Source organism: Perca flavescens, chromosome 23, assembly GCF_004354835.1.
Source record: "Perca flavescens isolate YP-PL-M2 chromosome 23, PFLA_1.0, whole genome shotgun sequence".
Taxonomy (NCBI): Eukaryota; Metazoa; Chordata; class Actinopteri; order Perciformes; family Percidae; genus Perca; species Perca flavescens.
Genome location: NC_041353.1, coordinates 12,500,964 through 12,524,323, shown reverse-complemented (window position 1 = coordinate 12,524,323; position 23,360 = coordinate 12,500,964). Strand labels below are relative to the sequence as shown.

Genomic DNA, 23,360 nt, shown 5'->3' with positions numbered 1-23,360 from the left:
TGGTAAAGAAGTTTGATTGATGCAAAAAAGAAATTGATGTTTTTAGCTAACCTAATCTCAGTTTGGTGGCAAAATTGAAGAATTGGTCAGTCTTGGGTGAGTGTGGGATCTTACTGTACATACAAGCGGGTGTGTATGTGTGTGTGTGTGTGTGTGTGTGTGTGTGTGTGTGTGTGTGTGTGTGTGTGCGTGCAAATGTTGTTTGTCTCTGAGTGCATGTATACACATGGAGCAGAGAGCTTACTGGCTCTACACCCCTCCTGCAACTACCCTGTCTGCTGCAACCTCCTGCACACTCACATGTACACATCAGTTAAATCGTACACTTCACTTATTTTGTTGTGCAGCCAGATCTCTTTATGATGAACAGGACCTATTTGTTTGACAAATGATTATGGAAAAACATTTAGACAACACCAAGCCTTTCATTCAGTTTGGGCCATGCATTTTCATAGTTATCATTATGTCACATTTTCGGGAATATACTGTAGATTAATGACAGATCCATCAGAATAATAATCTGACATTTCTGTTAATATCCAATTCTTAATACTAAACTGCTCAGACTTAACCTTGTCTACAACATCTACCATTCTACCATTAGCTCTAATAACAATCTGTCTCAAGCAGTCCTTAATACAATATCCAGATGAGTGTGTGGAATATTTCCCTGCAAATGGAAATTGTCATCCTTATTTATTTCACTAGGATTTTTGAGTGTCACATGTGATAAATTCTCTATAACAGAATATGATTGGTTTATATGGTCAATGTAGAGTCACAGCATTTAAACTGATTCACATAAAGGCCCATCCACCTTTACAAGAAATGTTTTCTTCAGGGATTGTAACTGTGTAAACGTTTTTTTTATATAAGAGGTTTGCCGTTGAGGTGACAAAAGCAGTTAAGTGTTGTTTAGTGTGTTCTTAATTGTGGATTGTCAAGCACTTGCTCTCCAACAGGCAGACAAAAGGGTTTATACACACACTTAATCATACAATACTGCCACTCTTGTTTCGCCAGGTCTTTCTACTGCTCTTTCAAATATGCACTGCTCTTTTCTTGTTTTCCTTCTTTATTTCCCTCTCTAACACACTTTCTGCCCTTGACCTCTACTGCCCCCTTCATTATTTCTGTCAACATTCTCAAACCTCTTCCTCTTTCTCCCACGTCTTCTTTCTTCCCCATTGTCCTCATCCCTCTCTTCTTTGCACCCCCCTTATCTGTCCTCTATCCTCCACCCCCCCAACCTTCTCCCTGTTAATCCCCCTCTTTTCTCTGTCTCCTTCTCTCCTATATCTCTTGTCTCTCTCAGATGCAGGATGCTATGGGCTATGAGCTGCCATGGGTCTATTTTGTCTCTCTCGTCATCTTCGGCTCCTTTTTCGTGCTCAATCTCGTTCTGGGGGTGTTGAGCGGGTAAGAGGTTGTCCTGTTGTCATGTGTGTACAAATGTCTGTGTGTGTGTGTGTGTGTGTGTGTGTGTGTGTGTGTGTGTGTGTGTTTGTTTGTGATGTGGCTCTACAGTACATAGTGTTTTGGATGTGATAAATGGCCATGCAACAAGACTCCCTGGACCAGACATTTAAAGTGCAATTTATGGTTGATTTTTAAGGATCCGGTGAACCACGGCAGAGTGGAATGGAATGGAATAAAAACATGGTTTGCCATTATAAAAGCACAATATTGGGCATATTCATAGTATTATTGTTGTCGTTATTATTATTATTATTAGGGCAAGTTCACTTTACATGCAAGTGTCTGTATAAGTAAACACAGATTTTTGATATATATAAATGCATCTTCTCCTAAATATAACTTTACATAAACTATACTATACATCTTATAGCATTGCTTTGAATCTGTTTTAGTTAAGTTAATTTTAATAGTTTTGAAGCTGTGTAAATCCAGAATCCCTTGCTGTAAATGGAACATGCTTCAGCTTTTAACATCGTAATCCCTATCATCACCATCGCAATTAAGGATCTTACTACACACATTACAGGATTAAGGCAAAAGTTACAGGACAAACCTTGGCTAATGGCTGAAAGTAAGTTACTATTTAAGCGGCAGTTTTACGGCAGCAGTTCACCAGTAAGAGTAGAGCTAGACATCTTGTAGAGTTCATAGTTCTCTACAGTCGAGGAAAGACGCACTGGCGATCACTGAACTGAGCAAAATCTCCCGCTCTCTCTCCTTTCTGTTCCACTCAATCAGTTCTTGGTCACAAGCCTGAGAGAAAAACACACACACACACACACACACACACACACACACACACACACACACACACACACACAGAGCATCTAGACTTGCTGGACTCTCTTCTTTAGACCAGCACATGTTGAATTACATACACAAGCAGCTTTCTTTTGTCATTCTGTCTTTCTTTTAGTGAAGTTAATTGTTTTTGTTCAGTCCAGGGTCAGTTTGAAGAGACCCTCTTCCTTCTTAAACATGTGACTGCATTTAAAGATCTGACGTGTGTTGGTTGACATACTATACATGTTTGTCTCGTGTGCAGATTAGCTTGCATCTGCTTACATTGTTTGTGTATGTGCAGCCTGTTTGTATAGAGAGAATAAATGCCTCTCCAGCAGGCGAGCTGGGGTGCTGTTTTACCTCACTCGGCCAAGTCACGCTGTTTTAGTACAAGCACCACCCGGCCTGTAGGGACACACTGGGGTATTAATAATTCACCCCTTTAGGCCAGCCGTGGAGGTGGAACCTAAAAAAAACTTGCACAACAGGCAAAAAAGGTTATTCTGAGGACAGAGTGACGTCTAGAGGAAAACTGGCATTCAAAATGGAAATTATAGGATGGAAGGCTGCACTGAAGGAACATCAATTTTTGTAAGTGCTCATAAAAGCAATACAGTTACCAGATATACATAATTTGATCATCAGAGTTAAAAAACAGATGATAATTATAACAACCATAACAACAATGATAATACTAGTAATACTAGTAATGATAATAATGAGTTACAGCTCAAAATGACATTCAAAATTAAAACGTTTTAATAAAAACAACAATAAAACTAAGACTAAACTGTTAATGGCTTTTTATTTATAAATTACATCTTTTGTGAAAGAGTAATGACATTGAGAGAGAGAGTTATTTGTCACGAGGGCAGTAATTATGTCCAATCCATGGGAGTCTTGCTGCACAGTCTGTTGAAGTGTCTAACTAAAATACCCTCTCTCCACAGTGATAATGCTGTAAACGAACTGATTTGAGTGTTAACTGAAGTAAATTAAACTGTTCTTATACTTGTAACCCTCCCTTACATGTGCTCAACCGATACATCCCTATTTGTTCAGATCCAAGTTAAATACAGCCGGTCAGATACGTTGCCATGTGGCCCACTAAGTGACTCTGACAAATACTATGAATGCACCATAATCTCTGCAGGGATCCTGCAGAAGCAAACGGTTCCATCTGTTGGGAACTTTCACTAAGGATCTTACCCCTTCCCTCTTCCACTCCTCCCTTCCCTCCTAACATTCCTTTTTGCTCTTTTCTTGCTTTCATCCCTGCCCTCTCAATAAATGTCCTCTCTACTTGTCTTTCTTTTCCTCCCTCCATCTTTACTTTCCATCCACCTCCCATTCTCCTTCCATCCATCCATCCATCCATCCATTCATCCATCCATCCATTCATCCATCCATCCTTTCTGTCTCCTCTCTTTGGTCCCACTCCTCCATGCCTCCATCTCTCCACCTAGGTGAATGATGCAGTAGGGTACATGTGGCCGTGGATATATTTTGTCACCTTAATCATCATCGGATCCTTCTTTGTGCTAAACTTGGTTCTGGGGGTATTGAGCGGGTAAGGGCAAGGTTAAAGGTCACTTGAGACTAACATCTCTCTCTCTCTCTCTCTCTCTCTCTCTCTCTCTCTCTCCTTCATGTCTTCATGCTGTTGTTTCTAGAGAGCTTTGCTCTTTATTTCCGTCTACTTCCTGCTTCTGAAAGTAGATAGTGTTTAAGTTTGTACTGTACAAAGCATGTACAGGAATGTTTTGTAATTAAACTGGTCCAGGTACAGTTTGAGGAGTATTGTAGAAACACAAGGCATACCAGCACATGTGGCACATGGAAAAGTGCAACCTGATAGTGACATTCAAATTTGTCTAGTGATTCAATGTCCAAAATGTTTTACAGTACCATGTGTACTGTATGTGGATTCATAGATCTGAACTAAATTAACTACACATACATGGTTAGTCATTATCATTGTAGCTGACTGTAGTGAAATGGTACTTCAGCATCTGGCTCTAGGACACTACAACAGTACAGATGGGTATTATTGGCTTAGAGACCTTTTTCTCATTCTTAAAAACTCTCCACTCTCTACAACTCTATAGTGTTGCCTTTATAGAGTAGCACTCTAACTATCATACAATTATTTGTTCTCAGTGCTGCTTGGATGGCACAAAACACTGTTGTCTTAATTTAAAAAAAAGACAACCAATATTACCAAATGAAAGCTGTGTTTGTAGACTAATGTAAGAATATTGGCAAATACTTTGCAGCTTGCAGTTGGGTTTCAGCTTAACCTTACTTGCTTAAGGTTAGAGTTGGGGGTTAGGGCATTTAAAAAATACTAGAATCATTACCTGAGTGTAATTTGAATATGAGTTATATAAAAAATCACAGCTATTGTGTGAAAAGTTTTACATTAGTAAATCCTCTACTTGTTCTGATGGTTTCTTCACATGCTGTAGTTTATGATGGACCTGGGTAGGAAACAGGTTTAGGGGAGTGAAATGTCTCACCCCTGACTGACTGACCCCAAATCTGACTCTTGATACCCACAGTGATGTGACAGGAGCATTGTGGGAAAAATAATAGAGGTCTATCTGGTTCAAACAGCTTGGGGGGTTTGGCTGTCTGACGCTTTGTCTGACTTCTGACTAATGATGCTGTCAACACACTACACAGCCTGACCTTTTACCAACTGCTTCCTGCATGGAGTGTGTGTGGGTCTCAGATTGGCATAATAACTAATGGCTAAACAGGAAGAAGGAGAGCGATGGGCATAGAGACCATAGACTGTAACAGAAACATTGGGTGTGACTGTGTTTGTCTGGACTTGATGTAATGTGTAAATAGAAAGAATGGGGAGAGAGGCTGTCATTAAAGTGAATTTGGGGGGTTACACTGGCACATACAAACACAGATCAATAGGATTGGGTCTCCTGCTAATGTTCTGACAAGCGAGACAGTAGCAGTTTGTCCTAATGCTCATTGATCGTTTGTGTTTGTGAGTGTGTGTTTTGTGTCTTACTCTGTAGGTGTGATCTGTTCCATCATTCCTCTAAATTTCACAGAGAACACACACAAATTATGTTCCAGCCTAACCTGTAGACTGACTGTAGAAATCAATGAAAATGCATGACAATCTATAGTTTCATCATGGTCTTGCTCTTCAAGGAACCTGTTTAATTAAAATATATGTATTGATTGCATTATATATATATATATATATATATATATATATATATATATATATATATATATATATATATATATATATATATATATATATATATATATATATATATATAAGCCTTCAGATAAGTCTGAACCTTTTTTAGACTTCTATAGCTCCAAAAAGTCCCACTTAATTGAACGTTATTACTGTATATATAAACATACTGCATGTGCAGCTGGCAAGGCTGTAATGGCTACAGGATGACAAGGTGCGAGATGACAAGGTGCGAGATAACCGACTAGCAGGGAACACTATTGACTGCACTTATTTTCTCATTCAAAATATTCAGGACAAGGTGGCACCGACAAAGTTTACTCGTCAATGGACCTTCGAATGTGGATTTGTAGACTTTTTTTTAACTGCAAATGTTCCAGAGCCTCCAAGCTCATGTCAGGTCTCATCCAAATGAATAGTTTGGCTCCAACCTGACTTTGACCTTCCCCAAGTGCAGCGTTTAATCAAATGTTCCTTAATTCTTTCTTTCATCCTGACACCTCAAAGTAATTTCACCAGGTTTCGTCATAATGTTTCATGATTTCACACTATTCTAACATTGATTTTAGTTGTCTTAAATTATCTTTGCTTATGTCCTCTTTGTCCACATCACCTCCAAAATCTAGACACTTGAAAAAAGAGGCATCTACTGTATTCTTGAAAATCAGATCACTCCATAATAAGTGGCTATAGGAGTTTTAGAAATAAAATGGATTGTTCATGTTAATTCTACATTTACACCACTTCTCCTACAATTTGGAGCAGGCTGAGTTGGTACAGCTGGTGAGGGATTCCCTCTCTATCCCCTCTCTCTGGGGTTGTACCAAGCACATTGCAAGTAGGAGGAGACCCAGGGGTGGACTGCAGAAACTACAACTCCCTGCAGGCTTGGTGGCACCTGGGGCCCTGATGCCCTGGGACAGCAACAATTAGATCACTAATTTCGTGAATTACACTTTTTTGCCCCATCATGTCTAATTCATTTTCTATCTATAATTATATTATAGACTAAACACTATAATATGTAATTATTACAATGGTAATAATGCAATTGTATGACACTTAGTAACATTAGTAGCAAGTGTGTGAACAGTCCTCTGAAATAGACAAAGTACATACTGTTAAATGCTTCAGTTTTGCCATTTGATTTGTCTAGTCATCAGCAATTTGGCCACAGGTGATAATTTGAGACTAATTGCACAAGCACACTTGTTGGAAAGTTGTTTTGCTTTAATTCAAAACTTTCTCCTTTTCAAAGTATATGGCAAGTCTTCACTTACTTTATCTACACTTGGTCAGTCAGTAGGGGTGTCTCAATTCACATTCCCACCAGCGCATCAGGCTTAATGATTAGAATGCAGCTACATCGATTCAGACTTTTTTTTAAATGCTGGGAAGAAATTTCATTTCAAATGATGGTGATTTGATAGTTGCAGCTCATTTACATATTGTGTTTATATGAAGGCTTATTGTGTGCTTATTAAGAAGTTACCATGTTTACCAACATACAAAAATAACTGAATTAAATTGTATGTATGTATCTGTTGGCTGCTTAAAAATATATTTTGCTGAATTGGAATGATCGAGATTTGAATCCAGCTCCAATGTGTCTGTCTGGGTATGCTTTTATCTGTATTTGCATACTAACACCTTGTCTCCTTGGCAGAGCTTTTCTCTCTTCACTTGACATTGTTTCTCTCTCTTTAGCAGGTTTTCCCTCCTTCCTGTCCTCCACCATTGTATAATCTGTATTATCATAGTATTGTTACATGATTTGTTTTGCAGCACTTCAGTCTAGATTTTCAGGTTCTTTTTCTTCTCCCTCTGTTTCTTCTACCCCCCCCCACACTACAACGGTCTACCCCCATCCCCTCCATCTTGCTCCCCTCCTCCCAGAGAGTTTTCCAAGGAGAGAGAGAAGGCCAAGGCACGTGGTGACTTCCAGAAACTCAGAGAAAAACAGCAACTGGAGGAGGACCTCAAGGTAGGTAGTGCGTTTTTAGTTGAGGCCCCCTTTTGACAGAGGATGTAACAGCTGTCACAAATCACTGTATATAACTGCCAGGCTTAGAAAAAGGTGATTAACATTTTAGATGGATGTAAAAAAACACCAGCTGTTTAAGGCAGTAAGCAAAGAAAGGAGAGCAGAGAGACAACGTGCTTTACATACAGGATAAAAGAGGAAATTAAAGAGACAGCCAAATATATACATTAAAATATACCAAAAAATCATAGAAAGATACAGTAGTTGTAACTACTGTATGTCCTTACATGATCTAAAGTGTTCAGTATAAGAATAGGCTACATGAACATAGGGAAACATAATGAATGTGAAATATTTAATTCATAAAATAAGCCAAAGCCGGATTACTACAGTTTGGCCTTTTTTGTTGTTGAAGGAGACTGCTTTCAGTACTGCTAACCAATCAGTATTTTCTGTTTGTGTTTGTGTTTGTGATGGCGTGTGCGTGTGCGTGTGTGTGTGTGTGTGTGTGTGTGTGTGTGTGTGTGTGTGTGTGTGTGTGTGTGTGTGTGTGTGAATATAGGGCTATTTAGACTGGATCACTCAGGCTGAAGACATTGACCCAGAGAATGAAGAGGAGGGCATGGACGATGACAAACCTAGAAACCGTGAGTACTACAGTGTGTGTGTGTGTGTGTGTGTGTGTGTGTGTGTGTGTGTGTGTGTGTGTTTGACAGTAATGCAAAGATGGTGTGACAATCTATTTGCTTACTGCAGTTTGCCTTGAGGATGACTATACACATGTGCGTGTGATTTATGAATTGTTGTGTGGTGGTATTGGCAGTTAGTCTGTGTTGGGTGCAGTAGGACTTTGCATGAGACAGCACGGTTGGATTGATTGTGTTTATATTTGAAGATATTTTGTGCTTTGTGCAAACAAGAAGTTGTGAGGGTAACTGTGTACATGTTTGGTCTGTAAGTAGTGAGCTTGCTGCAGTCTCTATCACATGGTGCGAGTTCATAGTCAGTGAATGAACAACAGAGTGACTGACAGACGGAGAGGATTTTAATATTGTCTGCTAGCTATGGCTGAGAATCCTCCTGAGGTTTAGAACCTGTTTAGATATTAGTGGAATGTTTCACACTGCAGCTAATAGCCTCTAGCCACACACTTACATACACACAAACAACACACACACTCAGTCACTTATGCTAAATCTCTCTCTCTCTCTCTCTCTCTCTCTCTCTCTCTCTCTCTCTCTCTCTCTCTCTCTCTCTCTCACACACACACACATATACACACACCCTCTTCAGGTATACATCCTTAGGAATGTGTTTAAAAAAACTCTCCACAACACATCCAGAGAGACACAGCCACACATTGTACATGTTTCCCCAGGACTGAACTTCATTTCCTGGGGAGGGAGAGTATAGCACTGGCCTCTTTTGACCTGGAGGTTTGATTTGAGGGAAGATAGATAGATAGAGAGAGAGAGAGAGAGAGAGAGAGAGAGAGAGAGAGGAATGGTACGAAAGAGAGGCAGGGATTTGACAAAAAGTGTGTCTGTGTGTGTGTGTACTGTTCAGTATGTGCTGTGCACTATTTTATAAAGGAGTTCAGCTTCCTCACATTGATGATGAATGAATGATGAGGACTAAATATGCAGAGGCAGAGCACGCATTCTGCACACAGCATGCTCATCTTCTACAAAGCACTGTGGCTCATTCTGAGAAACACTGATGACTGCCAAGGGAAGAAGAAAGAAAGAAATTTTTTTTGATCTAATCTTTCAGTGAAGCTCAAAAAATTATCATGGTCAAGTGAGCAATGACCTAATTTACATGAAAATAAGGCACAACACCCCGGTGGCTAATCCGTAACAAATCGACTTGTTTTCACCTGTTACCGTTGTACTCCCCTGGGCCAATCAGTGTGGCAAAAACCCATCAGCAGTGTGAGGCACATTAATGAGCAAACAAATACACTATGTGGCCCCCAATTGGGCCAATTGTTTTGTAGGGACAGAGTGTGTTGTAGGGACAGAATGTGTAAAACAAGACAGAATATATATGTGCTTGAGCAATATGTGCAATACAATGAGATACGATTCAATCTGATAGATTCATTCTAAATTTAAATAAGCTAATTCTGTAAAAGAAGCATTGCCTACCTTCAGATAAACATATATTTCAAATAAATATATATTTCGTAACAGGGACCAGGGAATAGCAAAGCTAGGACATGCTAATAGTATAACTTTAACTTAATTAGCTAGCCACTTATAATCAATAACATACACGTCAGATACATATTAAATGAAACAGCCTCCTTGCTGCTGTAATCTTAGAGTCAGTAACTCAAACATAGGTCAACGTTACACAGCTATCATGAGCACTCCAATATACAGTATTACGGGAGTACATATATGAGCACAATAATACTGTTGTGAGCGTTAGCATGCGGCTTGCAGACTTTTATGCTAATGTGGTATATTCTAACTGAACATCTTAGAACATAACGTCAATATACACTTAACATACCAAAAGACATATCTATTTATATTTATGCCAGTCTACTCACATGTTTATGAACGCACACGTGGATGGATGACTCGCAGACCGCAACTTGTACGATTCACAATATCCACGATGTAATTCCTCTCAGCCACTTTCACCCCTAACTCCAAAAGTGAAACCTAACGTTAGCAGCCAGCACATATGTGTGTTTTCTTCTGCAAACCCAAACAAGGATTGTGATTGGCTGACCCCTGCCACCCAATTCCTTCATCACACAAATAGCGAGGCTTTTGTCAAAGTTCGCGCACAGAGATACACACACACACACACACACACACACACACCTGTCTCTTTCAGCTTTGTTGAAATGACAGCAAAGCTTCAATCAATCGATTTGTGGAGTTAGAATCGGGCCATCGGCAAATTCTTGGTCCATTTATCATTGTAGTCGTATCTGTGATAATACAACCAGATACCATTTTGTATTTGTGGAACTGTACACCCGTAATACATAATAATGATTCTTACTGAAATCAGACAAAATTGCCATATGAATAACAATTTACGTTTCAGTATTAAAACTCTGTGTATCAGTCAGGTGCAAGATTCAGTCCATTACTTTTATTAAACGGTATAACTTGGGATGCTAGTTGACAAAATGATTGATACATATGATCAGAAGTTCTCCATCAGAAAGATCAATCATCCCTCTATTTGTAAAGGGGGAAAATCAAGTTACTCGTCCCATATTGCTCTGTCTCCCTCTCTCCTCGATGGATGGATCCTCCTTAGGGAAGATGAATGAGAGCAGTTTGTCCCTGCTGCCCAGGACATTTTGCATAGACCAATGCACGCACACACACTTACATTAGGAGGGTTGGACACTTCATAGAATAGAAGGGAGGATAGCAGAGAGAAAGATGGAAGGGAAAATAGATGTTGAGATATGAAAGATGGATAGAAATCCATAGTGTGTGTGTGTGTGTGTGTGTGTGTGTGTGTGTGTGTGTGTGTGTGTGTGTGTGTGTGTGTGTGTGTGTGAGAGAGACAGAGAGAGTAACTATTGACCACACACTCGTATAGAGACCACACACACTTCTTTCTACGTTTCTGTCTATCATCCCATCTTTACATGAAGAGCTACAGGGGCAGTATATTGATGTAGGATGTGAATAGTGTGTTCACATGAACACAAATATTTATATATATATACAGTATATGTGTGGTTGTTTTTGGTGAGAGAGAGACTACTAGATGTCATTCACTGTATAGATTTTTAGTAACAGCATGAGTGAGTGTGCATGCATCAAGAGCATCTAAAATATGGTGGTTATCATTTTCACACATTCAAATGCAATGCTATATAGTGTGATATGAATGGGCTGTTAGTTCTTTATTTATTTATGTATATGCATCATATTTTGTGTTTCCTCTGCACATTTGTGTGTGTTTCCTGTCATCTCAGGGGCATACTATATGCCTGTGTACGAGTGTCTTGCATGCTCTGACTCTGCCATCTTGTTCTTGCATACTGTCGTCTTGTTTTGACATCCTGACACTGCTGTCCGTGTTAGTAGTGTCTCCAGCCCACCTGGGTAAAAAGACCAGTAAGCTTGCTTGGTTCAGTCACTCTGCTGACTCTAAGGACGGTATGTGTGCGTCTCAGTGCCATCACTGTCGTGTGTGTTTGCTCGTTATCAGGCTTGTGTAGTATGATTGCTTTGGTTAAAATTATCTTGGTAAATCTCAATAAATACAAAATAAGATCTGAAGGGCTTGTGGTCAAGATGCCTCCTTAAGAACACATTGGTTTACATATCCCATCTATACACCTCAGGAGAATCTGGAGGATGTAATGCTGGGGAGAAACATGTCACGGTTATTTTGCTTTAGTTTGCCACTGTGTGGTTCAACAAGATAAAAATCCCTATTAAAACATATTTCAATGAAGAACACTCTACTGTCTGTTGATAGTCAGAGATGTGTCAGTATATGAGTTGGAAGTATAGCATGTAGAAATATGTTCAATAGATTTCATATTTTGTATGTAACTAAAGTATCAGCGTACGTTGGACCGTTCTCTTTGAAGGGAGAAAATGTTCTGTTGTCTGTTTGTCTCCACCGATGGCATATGAACAACTTAATTGTCTATTTTTTATTAGCTATTGTTTCTTTTTACCACAGAGAATAAGAAGGTTTTAGTTTAGATATGATGGCAAAGTCTGGCAATGAAACACTCTAAAACACAACATTGTACAAGAGAGAAAAGGGTAGTAATGCCTCTTTGCCACTTATGCTAGTAATACATCTGAAATTATAGCTGGAGTAATGTAATGAGGTGTGACTGTAAAGAGAGAATGTCATTTTTGCAGAAGCAATCATGTTTCTTTACAACAGACTCTATGTATGTCATCAGAGCCAGAGTACATGTGATTATTTGTGTACGATTTTACAGTGAGTGTGCATTTCCGTATTTGTGCTGATTGTGAGTACCTATATGTGTGTATCCATGCATGTGTGTGTGTGTGTGATTGTGTTGCTGAGCCGTGCTCTCTATCCCCAGGTAAGAGCCAGCGTTTTCAATCTCTTCGTGGAGCCGTGAAGAAAAATGCGGCTTTCCTTCGTAAGGCGTGTGCGTCTGTCTGCATGGTCCAACACTAGTTAAAGATTTACTGGAAACGTGATTCCAGACTTGCAAGCAAACTGCACCTCCTCTTCCTCTTCCTCCTCCTCTCCTTTTCCTCTCCTTTTCCTTTTCCTCTCTTCTCCTTTTCCTCCTCCTCTCCTCTACTCCTGCATTGTAGTAAGCATCTTTTTTTCAGTGGCTGCCTCTCAACACTATAATGTAGTTTATTCTTATTGTCTCGCTCACTCCTTTTGTACATCTTCCATTGAATAATAATCTCAAGGCCTATTATTAATATTATCTCGCAGTGGAGACTTGGACTTTTGCCACCATTTACTATCGCTGCCGCTGGCATTATTGCATGTCTCCATTGCGTTAAAACCTTGTCCATGTTTCATGTTCTTTAACTTTAAATTTCGTATAATCGAAAAGACAAGTCTGCAACTATAAGTACAAGGAATAGGGATATGAGGAGAAAACATAATTTCTGTATTGAGATGCAGCCACCGTTTTCCTTAATAGGGTCATAGGAAAGGAAACCGTTCGCATCTGCCTGACTTGTCTGAAAATAAGAGGACAATGTCATCACAGAAAACAATTGAAGTGTAGTTTACACACTGTACATGACAACTAAAAACATTTGTAATATTTGTGATGTCACAGTCCTCTCCTTTTTGTTTCAGATTCCTTTCCCTAAAATCCCACTGCACTGCTGCTAGCCATGCTAGCTCTGTTAATAACAAATAATAGAGAAATAGCTTCAACCTTTGAATTTTAGCCTTTTTTTTATAAATTTCACCCAGCACTTGTCATATTGTTGAGTAGAAATGTAAGTTACTGGTATTTCTTTTTACTGACTTCAGTGTTGAGTGTTTACATGCTAACAAGCTGTTTATTAGTTGTTTTTACTCCCTAATATAATGTGACAATTGCCTAGTGAGCAAAAAAGAGGGTCTAAAATTCAAAATACTACATTAATGTATTAAATTTAGACTGCATGAAAAACCTGATGTTCGGGAATATTTTGTCTGGGATTTAAACTGTAAATTCAAAGTCACTTTTGGGCAGTTTGAGGTTTGGTATTGGAACCCCTTAAAATATCTGAAAATGACCAATGGAGATGATGGCATGGACGATTAATATCTAACTTAACCTCTATTTCAGTATGTGGACACAGACACAAAACAGATCTGTACACTAGTGCACAAAAACACACTCACATGTTTTTCCCCCCACAATTACTACTGTAGTGGCACGTACCAAAATTGGTAAGAATGAATGAATCTCTGTTTCGTTGAAAAAGTGTGACCCTTCCATGTCTTTCTCATTCCCTCCCTCCTTCCATTTCTCTCCCTCCCATGCTCCTTGTTCCTTTTCCTTCATTTTCCTTCTCCACCTCCTTCCTCCTCTCTGCATCTAAAGTCTTTTGGGTTTACTCTAACAATAGGTATTAAACTAGTTCAGAGCTCTATTGAGGAGAAGGCACCAGGCTGGTTTTATATTTGAAAGGCTTTAGCCTCGGGAGAGGCTGTAGGGCCCAAGTGCTTTTAACTAAGTAGCATAGCAGCAGGTGGCACGTGTCGAGGTGGTAGAACATACAGCGTGTTCACAGCAGAGGACTTAATGTTCATAGAGACCATCATGATCTCTACAGCACAGAATTCATCCATCACCCAAGCATGTGGCAAAGTACACTGTTCACTCACTCTAGCTTACTTTGATGTATTATGTTAGCTAAGTGCTTACAAGCCAGCTGTTAATATAAAACACAAAAAAAAAATATACAGTTTTTATAAATATTTGAATGCTGCTAATCTGATTTACTAATATTAAATCCATTGTAAAAATCCTTTGGAAATCTGCTGTGGGAACTAGGTTGGCCTACAAAAAGATGCTTTAGGGCCCTATTTTAACGATCTAAGCGCACGACGTGAAGCGCATGGCGCCAGTGCGTTTAGGGCGTGTCCAAATCCACTTTTGCTAGTTTGACAGTGGAAAAAAGGGTCCGTGCGCTGGGCACATGGTTCAAAAGGATTGTACTTAGTATCTTTATTAATTCATAGGTGTGTTTTGGGGTGTAACAATCAGTGTCATCTCCCATTCCCTTTAAAACCCAGGGGCGTTTGTATTTTGGCGCATTGCTATTATGATGGCGGATTTGCACCGTAATATTTTTATTTGTAATCTTTTGCATGTTTTGTGCTGCGCTTCCCTGTGTGTGTGGAACAAGCATAGTGCACACACTGTACACGAGCTTAGACGCATTACTAATTACTTTACTAATTTGCTGTTTAAATAACAATGAAATGCTGCACTATTGACTTTACACCAGGTTTTTTTTCAATGGCGCGATCAATTCCCGCTGTCTCAAGATAGCAATACGCCAAGAATTCACCTGAACAGACCTGCCTGTAAGACCAGCACGCCCATGTGCGCAAAGATGGTTGCAGATGCATTTGCTATTTCAATTATGTGGGCGCTGTACGGTCTTAAAATAGCAAAGACACTTCGTCGGGCTTTGCGTTGCTCTGCGCCGCTCTGCGTCGGGTGCAAGTTAGGGCCCTTTATGTCAGAACCGGACACCTTTTGTAGATTTTATGTTTACACTCAGGACTTGAGAATGAAGAATGGCTTGATGATTGCAGCCACCTTTAGCTTGGGATGATCGCTTTAGCTTTACTTGATTGCCTATTTGTTTGGCACATCAATTATTTACTCATCTTTATTCAAGGTCATATAACTCATACATTGGCTACACATTCACCATGTTTTTAATTTTTTTTATATGTAATTTAACACTGCGGAGTCAATGGTGTTGTATAGGACCTCACTAATTATTTCATATTTAATCTCTCCACATCAATACAGTGGAGAGACTTACTTTTTTTGTTTAGAAGCATAGAAATGCACTGTTTCAACAAGGTTCTCCATGTGATTGTGCGCCATCCAGAAGCTTAAATCAATTATGGAATTACAGTGTCTTTTTTGGACTCACGTAATCTCCAATATCTCCATGACGCTTCAACCTACCCTCATTCTTTCTTTCGAAAGAGGGTTTCATTGCAATCGTAGCCCTTCCAGAAGTTTAGTAATCGGGCTTGAAACTTTGGTGTCTTTTCAGAGACTTTGCACAATAATTCCAGAACGATAAATCCACGACTGAACAGGAGACAGGTAGCTTGCTCAGCCAATAGATAACCCTAACCAGATACAAGCAGGAGGGCCTTGTATGTAGTCTCTGTGTATTGCAGAACAATTTTCAAAAGCCAAAAGTATTGTTTACTATTGTTCTCTGCTATTTCAATACATTTCTGTGAGATTCAATTTCCGTTTAGTTTTTCTTTTGTATTTATAGTCATCTAACAATTTATACATTCATGTGACATCTCTGCAGCATACGTATCCTGATAGCCCAGGTTCTGTAAAAAAAAAGGTTATACAAGCACTGTTACACAAGGAAACCAAAGATTGGAAAAAATGTCTTGGACCTTAGAAATTTCCCATTAGCAAATATGCATGGAACAATATTAAAAGCTCAGTAGACATGCGGAAGGGCCAATGTCAGGGTTGAAAATGGCAGATATCTTAATTTAATACAAGATGCATTGAGATTAATATCAGTATCTGACTCTGGTACCCAGAGGGTGTTACAATAAGTGTTTGAGGTGACAGCGAGGAGAGTGCAGCTTATTTCCACAGGCAGGCAAAGACTGACAGAAGCAATAAAAATCAACGTATTACTTCATCAGTCTCTAAACCAGCCATCCCCACATTCATCCCATGTTTCCCTCTCCCTCTATCTATACCTCCCTTGATGCTTCCATAACTCCCTCCCTTCAACTTCTTTATATTTTCACTTCGTTCTCCTTCTTTTTCCTCCCTTCCATCCTGCTGCCAATTCATATTACATCAATCTCTGCCTTCCATCTTCCTGGTATTTATCCTTCCATCTTTACACACCATTACACTTGTCTTTAAAAATAAGGAAAAAGTGCAGATTTGCAGTCTCTCTGTGGCTTTATAAACAAAGAAAGATTGCGCTCAGTGAGCTTCCTACCTGTTTACACATCCGCAAAAAAGCACAGAGGTAATGAACTTATTTTCAGATGTTTACTTTGGCATAAATTCTGCCAAAGCTCTCACAGCTTGATTAAAGTTAAGAAGACTAAATAACAGACATTACAAGGTTTTTTCAAAACCTTGGCTACAATTAAGCTCCATCATCCCCTGCAACGTTTGCAGACCAAAGACCGAAATCCAAAGCATGTTTACCTTTCAATCTCCATGAGCTATAAAATCACAAAAGGGTTTTGTTAAGATTTAGTTCACAGTTTAGTTAAGCAATCCTTAGAAGCTTAGAAGTTGAAATCCTTCCTAATAGTTGTTGAAGAGGTTGTGTCCCAGGATCCCTAACAGGTAAATGTATTTGGTATGGAAACTTAGTGTGTAATTAGTTAGACAATCAGTGCAAATAGTATATTTCTATGAAATACTTTTTTATAAACTTATAGAAATTAGATTTTTTTTTAACAGTGTTTAACCCAGAATCCAGTGCAGCTCCTCAGTGCTTACCTATAGAAGATTGGATGTACTTTTTAGCTTTTAAGTGTGTGTGTGTGTGTGTGTGTGCGTGTGTGTGTGTGTGTGTACAGTTGACTGACATTTTGGAGTCTACAGTGTTTTGAGCTCAGGGTTTAGAGTAATAAAAAACTATGTAAGAATTGTGTAAGTGAGGATGTGCAACCCATTTCCCTGTCCTGTTAATTCATTTTTCTCTTTCTTTTTCTGTCTTTCGTTCTATATCTGTCACCTCTTCTCCTTGGGCTCCTCTCTGTCTCTCAGTGAGCATGCCAGCCAGTGAGAATGAATCAGTCAACACAGACAACGCCCCCGGGGGAGACGTGGAGGGAGAGACCTGCTGTACCCGGCTAGCGTAAGTATCTTACCTTTCTTATACACACCTTTCCTCTTTCTATGCCTCAGCTCTCTCAGTCGCCTTCTGTCAATCCCAAGGGTGATTGGGATTAGAACTTCAGTAGTACAAGTGGCTCAACCTGCCTCTATCCTTCACTGATCTCATAAAGCCAGACCTTGGTCTCATCAAGCATGCATTAACACTGGTTAGAGGAGACTGACAGTAGGTTGTCATCATACTCCAAACTGATACAACTTTAACAGGGAGAACTCAGGTGGATCAGAGGAGACAACTAGAGGCGGTAATTTTTTATTTTCACAACCAATTAAATGACTAATTTTCCCCCAAAAAATCTGTGGCCTTGATGAAACGTAGGTTGGCTAAGAGGAATGAATCCTACACTAAACCACAGTGCTTTATTCTTTTTTTATAGTATACCACACTTAAACAACACAATTGAATTCTGTAATTGATTCTAAGACTAGTTGCTATCTTTCTTTTAATCTTCCTTGTGGGCTAACTTTTTAAATTAAAATGTAAATGTAATTCCAAAAAATATATTTTCATTAGGTAAGAAATACAGGTTTGTGTGTTTTTAAGTAAATATATCCAGTGTTACTTCCGTTTTACTTGTAAAGTAGCCTACTTGTCACTGAAAAGGTCTGTGACATTTTTCTTTACAGAAGGCATTATATAAATTCATTAACAGAAGAAAGACAGAGAGAAGAAGCCCATTTCCAGAAGTCAAAGTCCCCTTTGACTCGTGGTACAACGAAAGCTTGACCATCATTTGGGACTAAACAAAAAGTAGAAAAGCAGGACATCTATCATGGCTACATCTAATCTAATTCTTTTCCTTTTGCTCTCTCTGTCTGTTTCTGTTCTCTCGTTCTCACCTTTGTGTGTTTGCTGGTGAAGTGTTTTCCTCCTCCCCTGTGGAAGCTCACGAACAGCTGACTCACATGCTCCTGCGCCCCCCCCCCATCCTTTCATTTCTACATTATTCAAACAAGTGTGTTGCTTTCTTTCTTAGACACACACAGGAGCCGTGACCCCCAGCAGGCCTACTTCAGCACACACGTGCAAACACACCTACATACAAAACTGTGCATTACTGTGAACGTAGCAGAATTAAATAGAGTAAGTTGCTGTTCAGTATGAAATAGACAATTTATAGGTGAAATCGAACTGATCCAAGGACACTCGTGACCAGAGGAACAATAAGGCCAGTTGGCACACTTTGATGGCACACTGTTGTTTATCGGTACTCTCACTATCCATTTGTTACTTTTTCTTTTTTTATGTTGTTTGTGTTTATTTGTCCAGTCAGACCTAAACAACTCAAAGCAAAGGATACATTATATCTGATTCTTCAGGAGGTACCACAAACCCAATACAGTACATAATGCCAAATGCCAAATAGAAGTTATAGTAAAACCATCATTTTGTTACCTACAAATGAATACAATTTGTATAAAACTGATACTTTCAGTGTTTGTCAGTTCTTTATTCCATTGCTGTGGAGACAGACGTCGGGTTAGGAGCTACTTCGACGCCCGCTGATCTCCATAATCGAGACGGACACATGGAGAGAAGAGACGTGTGTACTGTCAGCCTCCATATCCAGCCAGTCAGTCATTTTATTCTATCGTTCAGTCAGTCAGTGAGTCATTTTATTGCTTTAGTCAGTCAGTTGGTCAGTCAGCCAGCAGGTCAGTCAATTCATCTGCTTTTACAGCCAAAATCAGTACACAGTTGCTCATTTATTTAGTTTCTCAAAATTTATGTAGAAGCAATAAGATAAAATTTAAATTCAACAAAAGGAGCCGTAAAGATACTAACATGTACATCATTGAATGTGGTCATTGCATTCACCAATTCACCCTTTGTACTGTTTTTTGCACCAGGTTTGGTTATCATTAAACAACCCTTGGCTAAGAGAAGAAGCCAATAATCTTATCAGCATGTCTCTCCTCTCCTCTCCTCTCCTCTCCTCTCCTCTCCTCCAATGTCTTCCATAATCTCATGTCTTCCGTACTTTATGTATGTACCTTTTGCTGTTACAGTGGTGAACAATCAACAGACATTTTTCTATTAATACATTGTGTTTTTTTCACACCAGGGCTGATTGAAGGAAATCCAAACTTAAAGCATTTTTTCTTTTGACTGGATGCCACTGTATGCACATGTCGTGTGTGTTTGCTTGGGGTGATTTGTTCAGAAGAAAGTGGGTGATCTTACTGATGTTCATTCAGTTCTGTAGAGAAAAGACAAGACTGGCAACTTTTGTAGTAGTGTAGTTCTCTTTAGTCTCTAAACTAGCAAATGTTTAACTGGTGATATAAGGTAATTATATCTCAAAAGGGCAGGAAATACTAGACCCACACAACTAAGTTGTTCAAGGAACATTTTTGCTAAGGCAAATATTCCTTTCAAATCACCCCTTTCATGTTGTGTACCTGTCTATGTGTGTGTTATGTGTGTGTGTGTATAATCCATTCTGTTTTCTGTGTTCCAGAAATAGGATCTCCAAATCCAAGTTCAGGTTAGTACATGTTGTTTACCATAGTCTTTTAATCCACCTACTGTAATGTCTCTACTACTGTGGTACTTGTATGGTCACTGTGTGTGTGTGTGTGTGTGTGTGTGTGTGTGTGTGTGTGTGTGTGTGTGTGTGTGCGTGCGCGTGTGTGCGCGCGCGCGTGTGTGCGTGCGCGTGTGTGTGAGCACAAGTGTGCTTGTGTACAGTAGAACACAGGAAACACACCAGACTGACATAGAAAGAGAGAGCCTTGTGGCTGGGTTGGCTCAGTTGGTAGAGCAGGCACACATATACATAGAGGTTTATGCCTCGATGCAGAGGTCCAGGGTTCGCGTCCGACCTGTGATGATTTCCTGCATGTCTTCCCCCTCTCTCTCCCCTTACTCACTCTCACACACACACAAACAGAATATTGGTGAAACATGAATTTGGAACAGGCAGAGAAGAATAACACTTCCTGGTGACCTGTGTTGATCTGTTTGAAAAGAGGTAGTTACAGTACAAATTTCTTTGCAACCATGTCTGGTGTTACCAGAGGAGAAAGTGATACGTAATACGTAAGTAAGTACAAATAATCTATAGACGCCCACAACAAAAAAAGACAGATACTTAATTAGGGCAGTTTTGGTCTGGGTTAATTTAGTTGTCATGAATAAAAGCTAATTGATCTGAGAGATTTCCTCACTTAAAGCTTTAGTGCGTAACTTTTTGATATTAATGAATGTCCGTTACATTCAAGCCATTGCCAAATGAGTTGCTACAAAGCTAATTACGATTTTAGCTCCACAAAACTCTCTCTGTATTTCTTAGTATGGCTATGTTTAGAAAATGGTGTCGTCCAGCGACTTTCGCACATAGAAACTCAAGTGAAGATGATTACCTCTTCTGAAGAGTCCATCATGTTTTTTTAATCCTCCGTGTCCTCCTTGGTTACAAGCGACTGCGTGGGGAAGGGGTGGGGGTGGTGCGCAATCACGGAAGGCTTGTGTCATGTGGCTGCGCCGACAGTTTTGTTGTCATTACTTAGAATTCCTCATGGGGGCGACAGAAACTACGCACTATAGCTTTAAGTTACTGTGAAAGCTGTGGTACAATGCTGATCTTACATTATAAGAATTGTTCTGGACAGTTATCTTCTTGTTTTAATTCACTTTGTTTTAAGGCAGTCTATCATTAACAAATTATTGTCTCCTCATTAACTTTTAGGATAATTTGAGAAAACACCAAAATTAACCACTTCTTTTTTTGAAACAAGAATTTCCGTTGAAGTGTGAATCCGAATATAACATATTTCAGTTTAAATGTGTGCCTTCGATCATTTCGTAAGAATAAGCGTTAATTTTTTTCCTGCATATCTTATTCTGCAACAAAGCTCTTCATTGCGGCATTTTCTTGGTGTGAAACATCTTTGAGGATGACTAACTGTTCCACAGCTCTGCTCTCAAACAACAGACAACCATCGGCCAAGGAGTGATGTCATCACTACTCTGTAGACGGACTAATTAACTCTTTTTCTCTCTCTCTCATCTTTTGTTATTCACTCTCTTCTTCACTTGTTTCTTTTGATCATTCTTTGTTTTTCTCCTGTTTTCTTCTCTCATGGGCCCTCGCTCTTCCTGTTTCTTTGCTCCCTTGTCTGCATCTCTTCTCTTTTTCCCACGTCCCTTCTTTTCCCAACCTCTTTCCTCACCTCTCCATCTCTCAATCTCTGCTTCTTCCTCCTCAGTCGATACTCTCGGAGGTGGAACAGGCTGTGTAGGAGGAAGTGCCGGGCAGGGGTCAAATCACAGGTTTTCTATTGGCTGGTCATCTTCCTGGTTTTCCTCAACACTCTGACCATTGCCTCTGAACATCACCAGCAGCCTCAGTGGCTAACCGATGTACAAGGTATGTAAGCACATTCATACACACATACATTCACTTACACACAAACATTGACATACCTCTATTCATTTAGATCGTAGCTAAATTATTTACCTTTTAACATTGTTTTTCCTTATCCACATTTCCTCTTTTGGTATCCCTTTTTCTGCTGCCCTTATTTGTTTTTTTAACCCCTTCCACATTCCTACTTTCTTTTTTTTTCTTTCCTTCCTCCTCCTCAGACATAGCTAACAAGGTGTTGCTAGCACTCTTCACTGGTGAGATGCTGTTGAAGATGTACAGTCTGGGTCTGCAGGTCAGTGGCTAACAGTAACTCTCAAAATTAGTTGGATGGGAAAAGACTGTTGTTTTTAATGAATTCTAAGATTGTCAAGAGAATAGTAAACTCCTGTCTCCTCTACTTGCTACCTTAAATTTTGCTTCTCTCTTAACTCTTTGCAGGCATACTTTGTTTCGCTCTTTAATCGCTTTGACAGCTTTGTAGTATGTGGCGGAATTCTTGAGACCATTTTGGTGGAAACCAAGATCATGTCTCCTCTCGGCATCTCTGTGTTACGTTGCGTACGCTTGCTTCGAATCTTCAAAATTACCAGGTTAGTATAGACATTTTTAACGTTGACAATTATTAAGTATCCTTATGTCCTTCCAAATACACACACATTTGAAAGTCACCTATTGCATGCACACATTAACTGGACGTCTCATCCCCAGATACTGGAACTCCCTGTCCAACCTGGTGGCCTCCTTGCTAAACTCTGTTCGCTCTATCGCTTCCCTGTTGCTCCTGCTCTTCCTCTTCATCATCATCTTCTCACTGCTCGGCATGCAGCTATTTGGGGGAAAATTCAACTTCGACGAGACCAGACGGAGCACTTTTGACAACTTTCCACAGTCTCTGCTCACTGTGTTTCAGGTAATGATACTGCAAATGTTTCTGGTCCTTGGTTCTGCACCTTGTTTTCCTCCTATGTTTTTTATTATTCCGTCCATAAAATAATGATCTTTGTCTTCTCCATTTGTACAGTACAAAAAGTAATTTAATCTAGTGTGAGTCTTAGAATGAAATTAAATGTAATCATTAAATCAAGTAAATCATTGTCATGAAAGTGAGACTTCTTTCCAGTGAAAATCTATCTCCTATAATATTTTCTATATGCAGATGAGATTTGTATTCCATATCTTTCTTACTCCACAGATCCTAACAGGAGAGGACTGGAATTCTGTGATGTATGATGGTATCATGGCATACGGTGGACCGTCCTTTCCTGGCATGCTGGTCTGCATCTACTTCATCATCCTCTTCATCTGCGGAAACTGTATCCTGAGCCCTAGATAAAGTGTTTACATAGCAGCCTATATAATGTTGATATGACGGGAGGTAACATAGTTATAAATGATGGCACTGAAAAATCCAGTCTG

At 39.5% G+C, this 23,360-nt stretch overlaps 1 protein-coding gene across 6 annotated transcripts in view; it reads left to right on the top strand.

Moving 5' to 3' along the window:
• The window catches only part of cacna1c (calcium channel, voltage-dependent, L type, alpha 1C subunit), a 203,343-nt gene that overhangs the window by 133,839 nt on the left and 46,144 nt on the right, over positions 1 to 23,360 (top strand). For 4 of the 6 annotated variants that reach the window (XM_028570203.1, XM_028570202.1, XM_028570201.1 and 1 more), the window contains exons 8-17: positions 3,729 to 3,832; positions 7,391 to 7,478; positions 8,041 to 8,125; positions 17,443 to 17,533; positions 20,034 to 20,060; positions 21,784 to 21,944; positions 22,163 to 22,236; positions 22,383 to 22,534; positions 22,653 to 22,854; positions 23,137 to 23,257. In XM_028570203.1, coding sequence (XP_028426004.1) covers positions 3,729 to 3,832; positions 7,391 to 7,478; positions 8,041 to 8,125; positions 17,443 to 17,533; positions 20,034 to 20,060; positions 21,784 to 21,944; positions 22,163 to 22,236; positions 22,383 to 22,534; positions 22,653 to 22,854; positions 23,137 to 23,257 — 1,105 coding nt within the window. Of the gene's footprint in view, positions 1 to 1,315; positions 1,420 to 3,728; positions 3,833 to 7,390; positions 7,479 to 8,040; positions 8,126 to 17,442; positions 17,534 to 20,033; positions 20,061 to 21,783; positions 21,945 to 22,162; positions 22,237 to 22,382; positions 22,535 to 22,652; positions 22,855 to 23,136; positions 23,258 to 23,360 lie in introns of all 6 variants that reach the window. The other 2 variants (XM_028570205.1, XM_028570200.1) reach the window with 2 other exon arrangements.